The sequence below is a fragment of the Camellia sinensis genome, chromosome 12 (assembly GCF_055761805.1).
Source record: "Camellia sinensis isolate YWXY chromosome 12, ASM5576180v1, whole genome shotgun sequence".
NCBI classification, from domain to species: domain Eukaryota; kingdom Viridiplantae; phylum Streptophyta; class Magnoliopsida; order Ericales; family Theaceae; genus Camellia; species Camellia sinensis.
The window spans coordinates 111,713,991-111,732,951 of record NC_138972.1 but is presented as its reverse complement, the minus strand read 5'-3'; the positions used below and the strand labels follow the sequence as shown (position 1 = coordinate 111,732,951).

At 38.9% G+C, this 18,961-nt stretch overlaps 1 protein-coding gene and 1 long non-coding RNA gene across 3 annotated transcripts in view; one reads left to right on the top strand and one right to left on the bottom strand.

The window, feature by feature from the left end:
- The window catches only part of LOC114290704 (putative indole-3-acetic acid-amido synthetase GH3.6), a 38,410-nt gene extending 20,411 nt beyond the window's left edge, over window positions 1-17,999 (bottom strand). The window contains exons 1-3 of one of the 2 annotated variants that reach the window (XR_003639102.2): window positions 17,479-17,971; window positions 16,125-16,232; window positions 14,554-16,003 (exon numbers count right to left, since the gene is read on the bottom strand). Coding sequence is in view for 1 of the 2 variants with exons in the window: in XM_028234654.2 (XP_028090455.2) it covers window positions 14,653-16,003; window positions 16,125-16,232; window positions 17,479-17,768 (1,749 nt within the window). In the remaining variant the exon portion in view is untranslated. Of the gene's footprint in view, window positions 1-14,384; window positions 16,004-16,124; window positions 16,233-17,478 lie in introns of those variants that run through there. The other variant, XM_028234654.2, reaches the window with a different exon arrangement.
- On the top strand, window positions 11,304-14,048 carry LOC114290732 (uncharacterized). The gene is made up of 3 exons (XR_014347041.1): window positions 11,304-13,064; window positions 13,174-13,233; window positions 13,317-14,048. It is a non-coding gene; the product is annotated as an uncharacterized LOC114290732 (long non-coding RNA).
- Window positions 18,000-18,961: the final 962 nt, after the last annotated feature.

The window sequence follows — 18,961 nt, the reverse complement described above, 5'->3', positions numbered from 1 at the left end:
TCCACTATAGAAATATAATGTAAAGAGAAATAGAGAATTGTATTATTGATATGTTACAATGATTCCTATATATATAGAAGAGTAGGTGGTAGTAGGTGGTAGGTGGAGTAGGTGAAGTGGAGGTGGTAGTGGTGTAGTGGGTTAGGTTTAGTGGAGTAGGTGAGGTGGTAGTGGTGTAGTGGGTTAGGTTTAGTGGAGTAGGTGAAGTGGAGGTGATAGTGGTGTAGTGGGTTAGGTTTAGTGGAGTAGGTGAGGTGGTAGTGGTGTAATGGGTGGATTTTAACAGCCCCCCGCAAACTCAAGGGGGATAGGAACTAACCAACTTGAATTTGGAGAGAGTAACAAAACAAGAAAATACATAAAAATAAAAGAGGATAGGAGACACTGTATGGTCGTGTCAGACCATTGGTGAAGACACTGGATGGTGGTGTCATAACGTTGTAGAGGACACTGTATGGGGGTGTCATAACGTTGTAGAGGACACTGTATGGTGGTGTCATAACGGTGTAGAGGACACTGGATGGCGGTGTCAGACCGATGTAGAAGACAGTTTATGGGGTCATGTCGGACCGTTGTAGCAGACAATGTTCTGACAGTTGTTGTGACAGTTTACAGAGTCTTGCTGGACCCTTGTAGAAACTAACCGGAATCAATGTCGGGACAGTTTACAGAGTCTTGTCGGACCCATAAAGGAGCTAACCGGAATCAATGTCGGGACAGTTTACAGAGTCTTGTCGGACCCATGAAGGAGCTAACCGGAATTAATGTCGGGACAGTTTACAGAGTCTTGTCGGACCCATAAAGGAGCTAACCGGAATCAATGTCGGGACAGTTTACAGAGTCTTGTCGGACCCCTAAAAAGTCGCACGCTCAAAAGGTGTGCCCAATCTATCAAAAGGCGTGCCATCAAAAGGCGTGCCCAATCCATAAAAAGGCGTGTCAGATATGATGGCGAGGCACGTGAGTGCCTTGGCTGGCGCGCCCGTTTGTCGTCTGGCGTCAAGTGGCGCGCGATACGCGTGGCTGCCTCGGCTATTTAACCAAGACGGAGGCTGAGGCTGAGGCAGAAGCTGAGACAGAAAAACTGAGAGAAACTTCTGAAAAATTCTTCGTTTTGCTGAGAAAGATACTCTGTAACACTCTGTTGCCCAGAAAAATGGCTTCGTCTTCCCGCGGTCTGCTCACTCTCTTTCCCGACCTTAACGAGTCAACAAGAGAGATAACTGGTGCGGTGGCACGTGAACCTCAACCAAACACCTCTGGCTTTGCTCCGTTGAACTTTCCGATGCGGTCGGTGGAGCAAAAAATGGCAGTGCAAACGGATATTGAGGCCAATCAGTATACATTGAAGTCATGTGTGGAAACCATGACTGCGGTCACAAACTTGTCGCACCGGCTTCAGAGTAGAACAAATGAGGTGCAACAGTTAAACGCCCAACTGGCTCTGCTCCAACGCATGTATAAGGATGCGCGAGCAGAGATAAGTGTGTTAAAGGCAGAAAATAAGGAGCTGAAGCAGAAGGCCACTGTAATGTTCCGATTTGGAGGTCCACCATATGCTGCAGTGGTGGAGCAGGGTGGAGTGAACGTGCTCGGCGGCGTGGGAAACACGGAGACAACACCGTCAAGGGCCGCCCAGGACGGAGGCAAGAAGAAGAGACCGGCGGCAGAGTAGAGAAGAAAAATCCCACTGTTCCGATTTGTGTTGGTTTGGTTTTTTTTTTTTTTTTTTTTTTTTTTGTGTGTGGTGTAAAATGGGGATCGGGGTGAGCCCCGATATGAATAAAATGAGTTTGGTGTGCAGTTCGTCTTCTTCCTCTTTTTTTTTTTTTTTTTTAATGAAAAAATAAATAAATAAATAAATAAAATAAAATAAAATAAAGAAAGTGGAGCAACGTGGGTGAGGTGCAAAAGGTGAAGATTGATTGTGCAAAAGTGGACATGGTGAGAGCTTGAGGTAATATATTATAATAAACATATATATATATTAAAAGAAAAGAAAGTTGAGTGGGATTGGTGTTGGTGAAAGCAAGATCAAGATCTGTGAGTGGGGTATTAAAAAAAGATTAAAGGTGAGTGTCCTGTAAAGTGATTAAAAACAATGTGTTTATCTGAGAAAGTTGTGTTTGGAACCTGCGAGGTCCACCGCCAACATCAGTACAACAGCTGCGAGCATCTTGAACACCTTTAAGCCATTGAACAATAAACAAATGCTATAAAGAAAATGACAGGTCCACCTCCCTTCAGAAAACGAGGAGGTGAGATAGGTGTGCACAAAGACAATTTGAAAGAGGAGCATGCTGCACTGCAAATTCACGAATATCCAAAAACACTGCACTACTTTCCCAAGGAGGAATGGTCTCAGAAACGCAAAGATTAATAGCCATCTGACTATCACTCTCAATCTTAACATATGAAAGACTGTAAGAGTGCCACAACACAAGCTATACGAACTGCCTGGGCTTCTGCTGATACTACCGAAGAAGCATCAATTGCCCTTGCTATTCCATCAACCAAGTGCCCAGGTGAGTCCCTCATAACTGCTGCTATGGAAGCAGAGGAGTGCTGGTTGCAAAAAGAGGCATCACAATTGAATTGATCTTGAGTTTTCCAAGAGGAGCTGGTCGCCAACCTGAGACTGTGTTCTGCTGCGACATTGTAGGGAGCTGACCAGGTCCATGATTACTACTCAAGAAATTGTTGTGCTTATTCCAGGAAAAGGAAAAAACGATGCAGAGTAGCTAATGGATCCACAGGTTGGATTGCTTTTGGAGGTTTTGCTTTGCAGGGTTGTTGTTGTTGTTGTTGTTGTTGTTGGAACTGATTTCGAACCACAGCTTTATGTGATGGAGAGAAAACTGCTGGAGGTGCAATCTGATCGGAAAATCGAGGAGATGAGACCTCTGTGGAAACTTTCTGAGATGTGTCGGCGAGAAGCACGACATGTCATTTTGGAGCTGCTGTTGCTGAACTTCAAAATCTAGCAGCATATTGAGCTCCTCGGTGGGAATGTCCCTGGCAATAAAAGATGATTTCAGACGACTTGGCTGGAGATTGCTTCCAGGAAGATGTAAAGTAGGGATGTTTGGCTGTGGCCAAGCAACAGACGGGTGCGAAATAGCATTTCCAGAAGGAGATATGGGTGCTGAGGGAGAACCAGGCAAAAAGGCTCAATGCCATAGCCATATCCATGACAGTAGCAGCAGAAGTGGACTAGGTTGAGGTCCGGCGGGCGGCTAAGGTGAGGTTGCCGCCCGCCGGGGAAGCGAAAATACTAGGTTCTAAACCTGCTCTGATACCATGTAGAAATATAATGTAAAGAGAAATAGAGAATTGTATTATTGATTGATTATATTGATATGTTACAATGATTCCTATATATATAGAAGAGTAGGTGGTAGTAGGTGGTAGGTGGAGTAGGTGAAGTGGAGGTGGTAGTGGTGTAGTGGGTTAGGTTTAGTGGAGTAGGTGAGGTGGTAGTGGTGTAGTGGGTTAGGTTTAGTGGAGTAGGTGAAGTGGAGGTGATAGTGGTGTAGTGGGTTAGGTTTAGTGGAGTAGGTGAGGTGGTAGTGGTGTAGTGGGTGGATTTTAACATCCACCAAACTAGTTGTTCTCATACATCCCCTCAAAATGGTGTTGCAGAGCGGAAACACTGCCATTTGTTAGATGTTGCTCGCACCCTAATGTTTAATATGCATGTCTCTAAACAGTTTTGGGGCGATGCAGTTCTCACCGCTTGTTTACTTATCAATCGCATGCCCTCTAGTATTGTACACACCTCCCTATTCTCTGTTATATCCCACAACATCTTCTTTTCCCTTGCCTCCTTACATTTTTGGTTGTGTGGCCTTCGTCCATGTTCTTGACCCTGGTTTGGATAAGTTATCTCCTCAAGCACGCAAGTGTGTGTTTTTAGGTTATTCTCGCACTCAGAAAGGGTATCGGTGCTATCATCTTGAGTCCCGTCGCTACTTCGTCAGTGCAAATGTTACCTTTTTTAGTCTACTTTTTTTTCTTCCTCTAGGCAACAGTTATCTCTTGATCTTCTCTCTTCTCGTGAGGGGGAGCCAGCCTCTCTCACTCCTACTCTTCCCTCTTATGCTCCTTCCACATCCCCTCCTATATCCTCTCCATCTCCCCTCGCTTCTATCCCTCCGTTGCAAGTTTATCAACGGTCTCAAGCTCATCATATTGTGTCTTATGGCCCGACCAGTTCATCTCCTTCGTCTAAGGCCCCTGTTCCACCTGCTGATCTGTCATCTGATGACCTTTCTATTGCACTCCACAAAGGTACACGAACTTGCACTCAACATCCTATTGCTCATTTCGTTTCTTATGATTGCCTCTCTCCTGGTCTTCACTCTTTTGCTTGTAGCTTGTCTAGTATTTTCATTCCCTGCACCTATTAGCAGGCTATGCCATCTCTGGTTGGAAGCATGCCATGGATGAGGAAATTCATGCTCTTCATCAGAATCACACGTGGGAACTTACCTTTCTACCGTCTGGCAAATCTATTGTGGGTTGTTGTTGGATTTATACTGTTAAGTATCTTCCTTATGGCACTGTTGAGCGGCTTAAGACTCACCTGATAGCTAAAGGCTACACACAAACTTATGGTGTTGATTACTTGGAGACCTCTCCTGTGGCTCGTCTTAATTCTGTTCGAATTTTTCTCTATGTTGCAATTAATCAGTCTTGGCCTTTCTATCAACTTGATATCAAGAATGCTTCTCCATGGTGATCTCCAAGAGGAGGTCTATATGGATCAGCCCCCTGGCTACATTGTTCCCAGCCAAGAGCATCTTGTTTATAGATTGCAAAAGGCCTTGTATGGTCTTAAGCAGTCCCCTCGTGCTTGGTTTGATCGCTTCAGTGCTGTTGTACTTGCCTATGGCTTTCACCGTTCCACCTTTGATCACTCTGTTTTTGTTCGCCACTCGTCTACTGGGAGTATTGTTCTTATTGTCTATGTGGATGACATCATCATTTCAGGGAGTGACTCCAATGGTATTGCTGATTTGAAGCAGTATTTGGGACAATAATTTCACACCAAAGACTTGGGCCATCTTCGGTATTTTCTTGGGATTGAAGTTGCCCGCTCTTCTTAGGGCTTGTTTCTTTTTCAACGGAAACATGTTCTTGATCTTCTTACTGAGACTGGCCTCTTAGGCACTTGACCCAGTGATACTCCCATGGATTCTAGTGTCAAGCTTGATGGTGACACTGGCGACTTATTTACCAATATTGGTCGTTATCGTCGGTTGGTTGGGAAGTTAATATATCTTACTTTCACTCGTCTCGATATTACCTATGCCGTGGGTGTGGTCAGTCAATTTATGCATGCTCCCCGTCAACCCCATTTTGTGGTTGTGTCGTATCTTGCAATACTTAAAGCGTGCTCTAGGTCGGGATTTGCTCTATCGCCCATCTCTGTTACTGGCTTCAGTGATGCTGATTGGGCTAGCAATAAGACTGATCGCCGTTCCACCTTGGGCTATTGTACTTTTGTTGGTGGTAATCTTGTTACTTGGCGTAGCAAGAAACAAACTATTGTTGTTCGTTCTAGTGCCGAGACTGAGTATCGTGCCATGGCTCATACTGCTTCTGAGATGCTTTGGGTTCAGTCTCTTCTCCAAGATTTTGGCTTTTCTGTTCCGACTCCTATGACCATGTCTTGCGACAATCAGGCTGCTATCTTCATTGCCAATAATCCTGTATTTCGTGAACGCACCAAACATATCGAAGTTGATTGTCATTTTATTTGTGATCTCTTACTCCGCAAACAACTTGTGACTCCTTATGTTCGTTCTGAGGATCAATTTGGTGATATTCTAACCAAGCCTTTGGCTCGGCCTTCGTTTCATCGTTTATCCGTCAAGCTAGGCATGTTCGATCTCTATGCTCCAGCTTAAGAGGGAGTGTAAGAATGCTTATTTTGTTATTTTGTTCTTTTGTTAATATTTATTTAAGTTGAGGGTACGATGGTCATATTGTTATGTTAGGGTTTGTATATATATTTGACTGACTGATGTAAAGTTGAGTCTCTAAGATTATTCAATAGATATAAAATTTCTTTCTTCTCTCTTTTCTCTTCTTCTTCTTCCTAAATCTCAACCCTTAATTCCATCTTTTTACATTCTAACTGAAGCAATGAAGGTGTGGTCTGGTGGGTAATATGGAGTGGTTTTGATGGCTAAATGGTAGGAAGTGTTATACCACCATTCAGCTAAAGAAAGCCACTTAGCCCAGTTCCTAGGACAGTCACCTGTCAAGGTTTTAAAAAGCGGCCACAACCATTACGTAACGCTGTTATGTAACGCTGTTATGTAACGCCGTTACGTAACGATTGTGGTGGTTACCGCCACCCGTTACAGCCGCTTTTACAGTGTAATTGAGATTCACAGGTGTGTCGGTCGTAGCGGCTGCCGTAGCGGCTGCCGTAGCGGTCGTAACGGTGTCATAACAGCCATAACAACCTGTTACGCACCGTTACGTAATGGTTCCGAACTACTTCTTTCAAAAAAACACACACAAAAAAAAAAAAAAAAAAAAAAAAATCTGAAAATAGGAGAAAAGGGATAGAGAGAAGAGGGAAGATAAAGAGAGAAGAAGGAAAAGCAAGAGATAGAGAGAGAGAGAAGAGGGAAGATGAAGAACACGTTATTGATTTGTTGAAGTTGTAAGACCTATACTATTCTATTCAGTTGCTATCACTCAATCATTTTGTTTGTGTTTGTCTACCTATATATTGTTTAATAATAATAATAAGTGTGGTCATTTTCTATTTGGCTTGGTTAAAATATGCATATATATATATATATATATATATATTTAGGCTCTTATTTATTCTCTTACTTTTTTTATTGTTTATCTTATATATAATAGTTAGTGATTGATTTTTTTGTATAATATAAAGTCATTAATTATTAAAATAAAATGTAAAAAAACTCAATTTATAGTGATTTAAAAATATGAAATATATTGGATCATACTTTAAAATTTACAAAACTTGATAAATATTTATTTTAAACCCAATAAATATGATCACGGAAAAAAAATATGCGTATCGGTAAATTTTTTTCAAATTGTGTGAAAAATAAAAAAAAAAATTCACGGTTCTGGTTACTGCAACCATTACACTACGACCTTTACACTCCGCAACCGCAACCGTAACCGCACCACCGCCACCGTTACGGTGACCGCAACCACTTTTCAAAACCTTGCCTGTCATGCATCGTAAACAGTTCTCCAAGCACTTGTTTAAGATCTCTGTCCGGCCATCAGTTTGTGGATAATAAGCGGAACTTAAACACAATTTACAACCTTGCAAAGTAAAAAGCTCATGCTAGAAATTGCTAGTGAAGACTGCATCTCTATTGGATACGATAGATGAGAGCAGTCCATGTAATTTGTAAACTTGATCCACGAATACTTGAGCAACATCTTTGGCTGTGTATGGATGTAAAAGTGCCATGAAATGGCCATACTTAGTTAACCTGTCGATGACCACAAATATAACAGATCCGCAGTGTGATTTGGGAAGGCCCTCAATAAAATCCATAGAGATATCAAACCAAACTCGATTGGAAATAGCAAGAGGCTGTAACAATCCAAGTGATTTCACATTTTCACTCTTAAACCTTTGACAAATGTCACATTCATAAACCAACTTCGAAACATCTTTCTTTAACCCTTTCCAATACAAAGTTCTCTGAATTCTCTTAGTGGTTTTATCAATCCCTGAATGCCCACTTACTGCAGAGTAATGAAATTCCTCCATAATCTGGATCTTGAGCTGAGGCATGTTTCCTACCACCAATTTGCCTTTATAGGTCAAAATCTCTTACTCCCAACGATAACCCATATGGGAAGTATGATCAAGAATCAAATCAGCAATGACCTGTTGCACCACTGGATCAAATATCCAACTTTGGCTAACCAACTAGTAGACACAAAAGTGATAGCATACAAAGTAGCAGGGTTATCTGTAGTATCCTCCCTCCTAGACAAAGCATCCGCTGCCCTATTCTCCTTTCCACATCTGTAAACGATCTCATAATCATAACCTAACGATTTAGTAATCCACTTCCGTTGGAATGGAGAGCCCACCCTTTGCTCCAATAGGTACTTTAAGCTTTGGTGATCTATTCTGATAAGGAATTTCCTACCCAAAAGGTAATGCCTCCATTTGAGTACAGCCAAGACCACTGTCATTAATTCCTTTTTAGGTTGATACAAGTTGATCCCGTGCAGACAAGCCTTTACTCCAAAAAGCTATCGGATGTCCCTCTTGCATTAGCACAACCCCTAAGCCTTTTCCCGATGCATCTGATTCCACCACAAACTCTTTAGTATAATTAGGCAAAGCCAAAACTGGTATTGTGGTCATTACTGCCTTAAGTTGTTCAAATGCCACTGCAGCTTCTGAGTTCCATTGAAAGGAATCCTTTTTGAGTAATTGATTGAGTGGAGAACAAATTTTTCCATAACCCTGAACAAACCGTCTGTAGTATCCTGTAAGGCCAAGAAATCCTCTTAGTTCCTTTAAAGTGGCAGGTGCAGGCCAACTAGTCATAGTTGTAATTTTGGTTGGTTCAACAGAAACCCCTTCCCCTGAAACCAAGTGCCCCAAGTATTCTACCTCCTCTTTACCAAACACACACTTAGACATTTTGGCAAACTGTTGGTGAACTCGCAACAACTGCAAAGTAGCTTGCAAATTATGCAAATGATTGGTCCATGTACTACTGTATACTAAAATGTCATCAAAAAATACTAAGATTAATTTCCTTAAGTGAGGCCTGAAAACTTCATTTATCAAGCTTTGAAAAGTAGATGGGGCATTTGTTAACTCAAATGGCATTACCATGAACTCATAATGTCCATCATGGGTTCTAAATGCAGTTTTGTAAATGTTTGCAAGAGTTACCCTTATCTGGTGATAACCAGATCTCAAATACAGCTTAGAGAAATACTTAGCACCGCACAATTCATCAAGGAGTTTATCTATAGCAGGAATAGGAAATTTATCCTTCACAGTGGCTTTATTTAGGGCTCGATAATCAATACACATTCTCCAACTCCCATCATTTTTCTTAACTAATAGTACAGGTGAAGAATAAGGACTAACACTAATTCTATTAATTCCTGAAATTAACATCTCGCTAACCTGTTTTTTAATCTCAGTCTTTTGAAAATAAGGATACCTGTAGGGCCTGATATTGGTAGGTTTTGTCCCTGGTTTCAATGGTATGCAATGGTCATGAGCTCTGGTTGGAGGAAGGGTCTTAGGTTCTTGGAAAATATCCTCATAACCAGCCAATAATGCTTCCAAGTCTGGTGGCAATGTATCTTATAGTTCATTACATTCAGCTTGAAGCGAGTACACCTAAGCTACAACTCCATGTGTTTGTTTCTGAATTATCTTTTTCATCTTATTAGCCCCAATGACTGTCAATTCTTCTTTCTTTCCTCCCCTTAGCACATGCCTTCTGTCATTCAACTGAAACTCCATGCTAAGATTCTTGAAATCACATTTCACTGGACCCAATGTTGCTAACCACTGAATCCCCAAAACCATGTCACAGCCCTTGAGTTGCAAAATCCTCATATCAGCTTGAAATTCGGTACCCTACATTTCCCACCAAAATCCTTTACATATTGTTGTGCTCATTAATTTGGTTCCATCAGCAACTGAAACTGGTAATGGATCTGTCTCTAAGGCCATTATCCCAACTCTCTTGATTACTTCTGGACTTAAGAAATTATAAGTACTTCCCGAGTCTATTAGGATCATGACTAGCCTTTTCTTGACATTGCCTTTTACCCTCATAGTTCTATAGGAAATAGAGCCAGACAGGGCATTAATAGAAATCTGTAATTCCTCTTGTGGAATCTGGTCTTCGTCCACATCTTCACCCTCGTCTTCCACCTGTTCCTGATCTTCTTGTTCAACCTCCAGGGCATATAATTGCTTCTTTTTATAGATAGGCCCCTTGTATACTTCTCATTGCATTTAAAACATAATCCTTTATCTTTTTTTTCTTCCAAGTCCTTTGGTAGTTCTTTCTTCACAGGACTCATAAATGGATTTTGTTTGGCCTGATGGGAAAAAGTAAATTCTCCCACTCTATTCCCTTTGTCTTGCTCTTCTTGTTATGGCTTCAATGCTATTCTCTTGCATTTTAGCCAATCCAATGGCCTGAACTATAGTAGTAGGCCTAAACATTAACACCCCTTCCTTAATGTCTTCTCTTAACCCACTGATGAAACAACTAATGAAAAAAGCTTCTGGTAAATCACTGGTTTTATTTGCTTGAATCTCAAATTGTTCCTGATATTCCTTCACAGTGGTTGTTTGCCTTAATTTGGTCAGCTCACCCATTGCATCTTCATAAGAATTGGGCCCAAATCTAGAAATAATTCCTTGTTTGAACAGATCCCTATTAATTTGGCGATGGCATTTCTCAAACCATTGGTACCATTGAAGGGCCTTATCCTCTAAATGCAAAGTGGCTAGTTTCCCCTTATTTTCACTTTCAACCAAGTTATAATCGAAGAATCTCTCACATTTATATAACCATCCAGTGGAATCTTCCCCAAAAAATCTTGGAAAATCAATTCTTGCATATCTGGTATTGAAGAAAGTAGATAATTGAGATGAATCCAAACGAACCTGAGAAGCTTCCATGGTTTCTGGATGATTTCCAAAACTCCATTTGCCATTCGATCATACTTGGCATTCATGGCAAAAATCAATTCATTGATTTCATTCACATCTTTCAATGAATTTCTCTCTAATATCATGTGCTTGCCTATCACTGTTGTCTTTAAGAGTTCGCATTGCTTCATCGATTTTTTTTTTATTCTTGTGCCCTAGTCCCATCTGCCATTTCTGTGGAATCTCTCTTGCAAGACAAGAATAGCCTTGCTCTGATACCAATTGATGACTATGAAAGAAGAAAGCAGTAATTGAAAAAAAAGAAGAGAGAAAATGGAAAACTAAATTTGGCGTCCATTCACCATTTTCTCATAAAACTTGATTACAATCCCAAAAAGTCCCCCCTTTTTTCCCCTCAACCATAGCTATATATAGCTAAAATAACCCTATCCAATACTAACTAACTAACAAACCTCCTAACCAACTAACTAACCCCCCAACAATCAAACAATCTCTCAAACTAATTCTCCCTCTCAAACTGAATTCCTGAATTTCAGCTGCCAACTGAGCTAACTGAATCCAAAACTTCCTAAATCATAACATTCAAGTGGATTTTTTTTTTTTTAATTTAAACTTTTTTATTTTTTTATTTTTGGCAGGTAGTTATTACTGCACTAGGTGCAACCTTAATAGACAAAGCTGGAAGAAAACTCCTGATACTGGTAAACCTAGTATAATGTACCCATTACCTTCAAATATGCTATTGCCATTCCTCCTTGAGTAAGATCAGATTGTTTTCATTCTAGGTTTCTGCATCAGGATTGGTCCTAGGTAGTGTACCTACGGCTATTGCATTCTATTTTTTATCCCTTTTTAAGATACCGGTCCGTTTTGCAAGGAAAATTGAGAAATTATTGAGAGATTTTCTTTGGGAGGGGTTTGATGAGGGTAAGAGGGATCATTTAGTCAGATAGGAGGTTGTCTCTCTTCCTTGCCATAAAGGGAGTCTTGCTATTGGGAACATTGTTGCTAGAAACATTGCCCTCTTGAGCAAATGGTTGTGGAGATTTCCTGAGGAAAGCGAGTCATTATGGTGTTCTATTATTAAAAGTAAGTATGGAATTCAGGCTAATTGTAGAGATTTTATTGTAGTTAGTAGAGGTAGCTGTCGCTCTCCTTGGAAGTCTATCTCTTATTTGTTTCCAATTGTGTCTCGATTTTTCTCTATGAAAGTGGGTGATGGGGCCAATATACGATTTTGGGAGGATGTTTGGGTGGGGAATACATCTTTTGACAAAGCTTTTCCACTTTTATATCGATTGGTTCATGCTCGAAATATTTCAATTGTGTCGGTGGCATGTTCTCATGTGGCACCAATATCTTGAAATTTCAATTTCCTCAGGAATCTAAGTGATAGGGAGTCTCTTGAGTTGACATCTTTGTTGACATTGATTGGTGGGGTTTCCTTAGTGCTATCTCCCGATAAAAGGGTGTGGAATATCAGCTCTTCAGGGGTCTTTTCTTGTAAATCCTTGTTCGACAATCTCATTGATAAGTCATCTGTTCCTTTGTTTCCTCTTCATATGAAAATTTGGAAAGCGGGTGTCCTTCATAACGTGAAGTTTTTCATGTGGTCCTTAACTCATAGAGGTGTCATGACCAATGACCTTTTCCAAAGGAGAAGGCCATATCACTATCTTTGCCCTCAATGGTGTGTGATGTGCAAGAGGAGTTCGGAATCAGCGGATCATCTCTTTCTTCATTGCTCGGGGGCTATTCAGTTATGGCAGCATCAACATCTATTTGGCTTGTGTGATGTTAAATGGGTTGCTCCACGGGATTGCACACATATGCTTCTTGTTAAGTTTGATAGGTTCGGCGGCTCTAAGAGAGCCAAGATATTGTGGTCTTGTATTGTTTGTGCTATTTTCTGGATTATATGGCTGGAGAGAAATTCACGGATCCTTGATGAAAAGGAGGCTGATGCAGATTCTTTGTGGGATAGGACTGGATTTTTGGCATCTTTTTGAGCTTTTGTGTCTCCTCCTTTTAAGGGAATTCCACACTTCTTGATTTCTAGGGATTGGGTTGTTGTTTGCAACCCCTAGTAATTGGGTTTGCTTGTTTTCTCTTATTTTTGTTCGCTGTTTTTTATTTTGATTAGGTTCCTTTTCAGTGTATGAGGACTTCTTGTCCTCCAAACTTTCTTTTTTAATAAATTTTGATGTTGATTTTCAAAAAATTGCATTCTATCTGAAGGTAATTGCCAAACAATTAATCACAAGAGGGTTCTTTTTTTATTTCTTTATTAATTTACAGTTTTGATCCGTAAAATTTATTTATGAACCAGACCTATGAAATAGCACTGGAGGCATCACCCATATTTGCTGTAACTGGCATACTGGTAATATTATTAACTCTGTGAATCCAAAATTTCAACTAATATCAATTTTTCTATACTAATGTTTCGACTATTTCACCCATAATCTCTAATAACTGTTTTTCTTGACTAGGTTTACATAGGATCATTTTCAATAGGAATGGGGGCCGTTCCTTGGGTTATAATGTCCGAGGTATGTAAATAAAACTAAAGAATTGTCATTTACAAAGAGCCATTCGATGATTTTACCATGAAGAAATTTGCCTTCTGTTGTAGATATTCCCTATAAATGTTAAAGGAATTGCTGGAAGCCTAGCAACACTGGTGAATTGGATCATGGCCTGGTTAGCATCCTACACTTTTTATCTCATGAGCTGGAGCTCTTACAGTAAGGAAACACAACAATCATTTACATTTTTTTTCCTCGGTAATTTGTGTATTAAAAAGCAGAACTAACTCAAAACCAAAGATAATTTGAATGTGAAAGTCTCGGTTTTCAAGCCAATTTGTACAACCTCATTTCATCCCATTTGAGGTTGATGGTTCTGTTTTAACTTCGGACCGTATGAGCCAATGTTAGGATTCATGAGACCTTTGATATATTAACTTGTTTATATACATATATATGTTTCACTGACTTCGGCAGAGCAGCAAACCTGCTTTCTCATTTCTGCTCTTATGGTGCGGTCAACGCAATAGCGATTGTGTTCGTGGTTAAGGTGGTTCCTGAAACGAAAGTGAGAACTTTGGAACAAATACAGGCTGCCATCAATGGTTGAGGAAAAAAGAGAAGGGTGAACAATTGTTTTCGGATTTGTTTTAATTTGAAGGTTTGACAACCCCATTCAATTTCTTAAGAGAAGAAAATTGTCCAAAGCCGCTATAAGTGTTGTATGATTATTCCAAAAGAAGTTGCTTCATGCTACAATTTATTTAATTATATACTTTTTTAAATTGATAGATGAATTATGAATATGAGTATTTGATATTGATTAACATGTTGACTGTGTATTTTCTTTCTTCAAAATTTAAGTTTAATAAATTTTAGAGGACTTCCAGCACTAACTTATCATAAGCACGTTGCATTTCCGTTCTTTTTTTTTCTTCCTCCTTCTGTTGTTACTTTCTGGAGAGAGGGTATTTAAGATATGCAATGACATCCAATTTACTATGTTTGCTATAGTTTGTCTTAGTTTATGAATATTGGCTTAACCATGTTGTAATATACACCTCTATTTTGCAAGGAACCAAAAAAAAAAAGCTTAACATTCACTGGCCCAAGTTTACAAAGACAACTTAAAGAACAAATCTGTCAAAGAAAGGAGCAAATTAAAGGCATAATGGTTCTAACAAATGTGTTTCAATTTCATTAGGTTCATGACTAGAACAGTTGAAATCTCATTGAAAATGTTTAAATTTCACACAATGGGAAGCATCTAATATTTATCTCCAATGACTAAAACTTCATTTAAGGTGCACAGAAGATTTACATAAAATCTGCCAGGATCCTTACGTCCAGTTGAGTCTCAGAAAATGTATTCTTTTATTACATGAACTCAACATTTTCACCCGAAGAAATCCAAACAGTGCAGGTTATTTGAGCCCTCAGATCTTAACCATCAAAAGAATCCAAGCATACAGTCACAACAGCACAATCTTCCATTAAATCAACGATTTTGTGGTTTCTTATAATTTTAGGTGGTTTATATTGACTTGCTGGTGCTCCGTTTTCAATAGCAACTTGCAAAATTTTATCAAAGCTTCCTGGTTTTACAATGTATAACAACATCGGACCAACTTCACCTCTTTGCCTCATAAGCTTATATATTGCTCCGAATCCATCCTCAAGATAGGAACAGCACCCTCTAAGAACTAGAACCGACTCATTTAATTTCTCCAGCTGCAAAAATATAGATCCCTCTGTCACTTCTACAAAAACTTTTAACTGCTTCGGGTTCAACTCCAAATCCAAGAAAACAGCAAACTCTGTCACCTCGGTCATCACTTCGTTTCTTAGCACTTGTTGGAAACTTTTCATTGCAGACATCAAGTCCCCTTCTGTCAAGATCTCACTGGGAGTTTTAGGAGCTCTCATCACAAACTCTACTTGTGGGGATGAATTATAGAAACCAACAACCTTCACAATATCACCCAAACGATATCGATACAATCCCCTATAAGTAGTCACAACCACCTCATACATCTTCCCCACCTCGACACCAGTAAGATCAACCGTTTCTTCATCACGAGCACTCGTCTTGTTCATGTCAAACGGAAGAAACTCAAAATAGGCTGCGGTTGGTAGCATAGTATATCGGGTTAGCTCAGGAGGTTGCGAAATATCCAAGTTAATACCCACACAACATTCTGAAGCAAAGTAGTCTCCACCTAACACTGGTAACTCTCCTCCATAGTACTTAATTTTTGAATAATATTGCTCCATACTTCCAGTGGTAACACACTTAATATAACGGGCATTTGGCCATAATTTACTTAAAATGCCTCCCCAATCCTCTTCTTCACAAATTGATCGATATCTCTTTGCCAGTTCTGGTTGAGGCTCAGAGAGAACCTCAATAACTGAATCTCTCATGGCAACATCAGAAATCCCTGAACTTGGATACCCATATTCAAGATCTTGACATAATTGTTCCCACTTAGATTCCAGCAGGCAAATTGCTCTGACTAAACCGGCAGCATAGGGTGCTCCAATCCCATCAACTAAATCAGAGTGCCTTAAACCACAAAGAAGGTGGCAATACATTTGTTGCTCAACGTCCGAACCTAAAATGACTTCTTTGGGACTGACCGACATGAAGAGAAACCGGGATGCGTTAGGATTATTGCTTTGGAAAGGGAATGCCGAGACTGCCATAGCCTTGTATCCACCTTTTGTGTTTTTTACGTCACCAGCATACATAAACCAGAGAATCTTATTGACAAAGGGTCTTGGAGGGAACAACCTAGGTAAAAAAATAGGAGATCCGAATTATACAAAAACTGATTCAAACATCAAATTCAACTTTAATGACTATAAATATGAAAGAATATAGAAGATAAAACAAGTTATAATTAGTTAGTTACCTTCGAAGAATAGCAGCACCGCCCTGGTAAGCCAAAAACGAGATGGCATTCGATGGCGCAGAATCAAAGTAAGGGATCAATTTTGGCTTCATGGAACTTGTCCCGGAACTGCCAAATAGCATAAAAGTCAGCATACGTGGTTTTTAAGTTACTAATTGTCCCAAAAGTTTAAGTCGTCACAAAATTAGCATCAAGCTAACACTACCTCCATGTGCAAGCCCGCCTCGCACATGAACAAACCGAAAAACGCACAAAGACAGACAGAACAAAGTAGACAACGATAGAGATAACAGGGTGATAAAACTTAAACCTAGGTAACCTGAAACCAAACCCTCATAGCATGTTAAGTCACCCAAAACAAAAAAATTTGCTTAAAACTGTTGAGAAAATGAGTTCAATAATGTATATCAAGCTACCACGGGTAAAGACTTAGACCTTCGAACAAGTGTTTCTAAACTCAAAATAGGTTTTCGGGTAAATTACACTTTTAATAACTCTCGAGTTTGACTCAAATTTTACTTCAAGTCTTTAATTTGAACAACATAGTCTCAATATTTTAAGTCCAATTTTGATTTTATCCTTCCATTAAAATTGGACAGTAAAAATTATTAATTTTTGTAACGAGTGTCGTTCTCAAATTGAAACAAATTGAAACTTTATTTGGCATGTGTTAAAATAACAAATTCTAATTTAACATATTATTTTATCTACGTCACAATCGTTTTATTTAAAATCTTATTTGAATCACATCACCTCTCTATTACATTACATTACTTTAACCCCAATCCATATTTCATATTTTTTTCATAAAAAAGTAAAAAAGTATACTAGCACTTTCCAAACATCCCCTAAACTTTTCTTTCACTTTTTTTTTTTTTTTTTTTTTTTTAAAGATAACCAAATTGAAGGCACTATTTGACAACTCTATATTAGCACAATTTTTTTTTATCTTTATTTTTTTTTCAAATCACATCACTTCTCTATGTTTTTTTTATATATTTTTTATAAAAATTCAAAAAATATACTTATTTAAATCATCCAAACACCCTCTAAACCAAATTATTTAAATTAAAATAATAGTGACCAAAATATAATTTGGGTCAAACTACTGGGTAATATAGGTTTTATTTTCCACTTCTTTCAATCTGTTTGGTTGCAGAGAAAATGTAAAATAACATACAAAATCAAAACCCCCACTCAAATACACCAACGTTAACAACTTTCTTTTCTTTTCCCAAGCTTTCTCGCCAACCAAAAAGGCAGAGTTTAACCAAAGAAAAGCTCAAGCAAGTGATTTCCCGAACTTGAATGTTAACCTAGCTTCTTTCAAAATCATAGACTATTATTACAATACCTGTAGAAGAAACAGACCAAAGAGTCAACGGAGAGTAAAGGCCGATCATCATCATCATCACCGTCGGCGATTCGAAGGATGTGATCGGCATAGTCATCGTCGTAGCAAGACAGGGGAACGGATCGCCGGAAAGTAGCGGCGTCGACGGCGGCTGGCGTAGGATAGCCTCGGCGGAGATAACGTACGGCGGCGTTGCGTTCGAGAATGGCGCGGAGAGTATCGAGCTGGTGGCGCGGCGCGTCCTTGGTGGTTTCTTCGAGCTTCGTGATGAGCTCATCGTCTGTCATCATCTTTGCAAAGGTGAGATTGGGACCAAGAGACAGACAGACAGACCAGAACAGGACAGCGATGGAGTCGGGTGCGGCCGATAGGGCAGTGGGTTGCTCCGTCCGGACAAGAAAAATAAATAAAATACAGTATATAAATGTAAAATATTACAACTGATAATAGACTTCACCTCGTAGAGCATCAACTGTATATCAATTTTTTGGTTAAATTTGAGTGAAAAATTCATTTGATATAAGTATTTCAACAAAATTTATTGAAATTTTATTAGAACACTGATCGATCGGAAGGATGTCCGATCGGTCGACCGGCCAATATAAATTTCTTATAATTTTTTGCTTTAAGGTGGTTATCTAAGGGTCGATCGGGCAGACAATCGAGAGGTCGACCAGTTAGTATAATTTTTTTATAAAATTTTATCTTGAGGTGGTCATCTTGAGGGACATCCGGTGGTAAAAATACTAAATTTATAAATAATAATTTGATGAAAGACACATTAGTCCTCAGTTTGATGGGAAAAAAAAAGAGAGAAGTAAAATCCTAATTTTGATACCGATTTGATGAAACTGTTAGAGCTGAAAAAATAATCATTTTTTTCATCAAATTCAAATTTGATGATAATTTTGTTATACCGTTGGAGAAAGTCATAGGCTGCTCTCTTTAATCAAATTTAAGTAAAAATTTGATTAAAAACTCTATTTGATATCAAGTACTCCAACCGAAGATTTTGAGTTTTCATCAAAACACTGATCAATCGGCTAGTGTATTTTTTTCACAAATTTTTGCCTAGATCTAGTGGTGAAAGTTCAACAATTATAAACAGTGATTTGATAAAAGCTCCCAGCATCCTTAATTTTATGAAAGATTTTTGATATTCTCGATTTTATACTTATTTGATGAAGTCATTCAAGTAGGAAAAGAAGTGTTTTTTCATCAAATATTAATTTGATGACGGAATTGATGAACCATTGAAGATGATTTTAGAGTTGAATTAAAATTTTTATTAAATTTGAGTAAAAATTTTAATTTGAAATTTTCATAAGAACATCTCCAATTGTTCGAAAGGACGTCTGGGCGGATATCTTGGAAGTTATCTGGACTTGAACAAAAAATTTGATCAATTTTGCTCTTTGGTAAACATTCAGGAGAATGTCCGACCCAACGATAACAATTTAAATTTGATAAAAGATGAAAAACT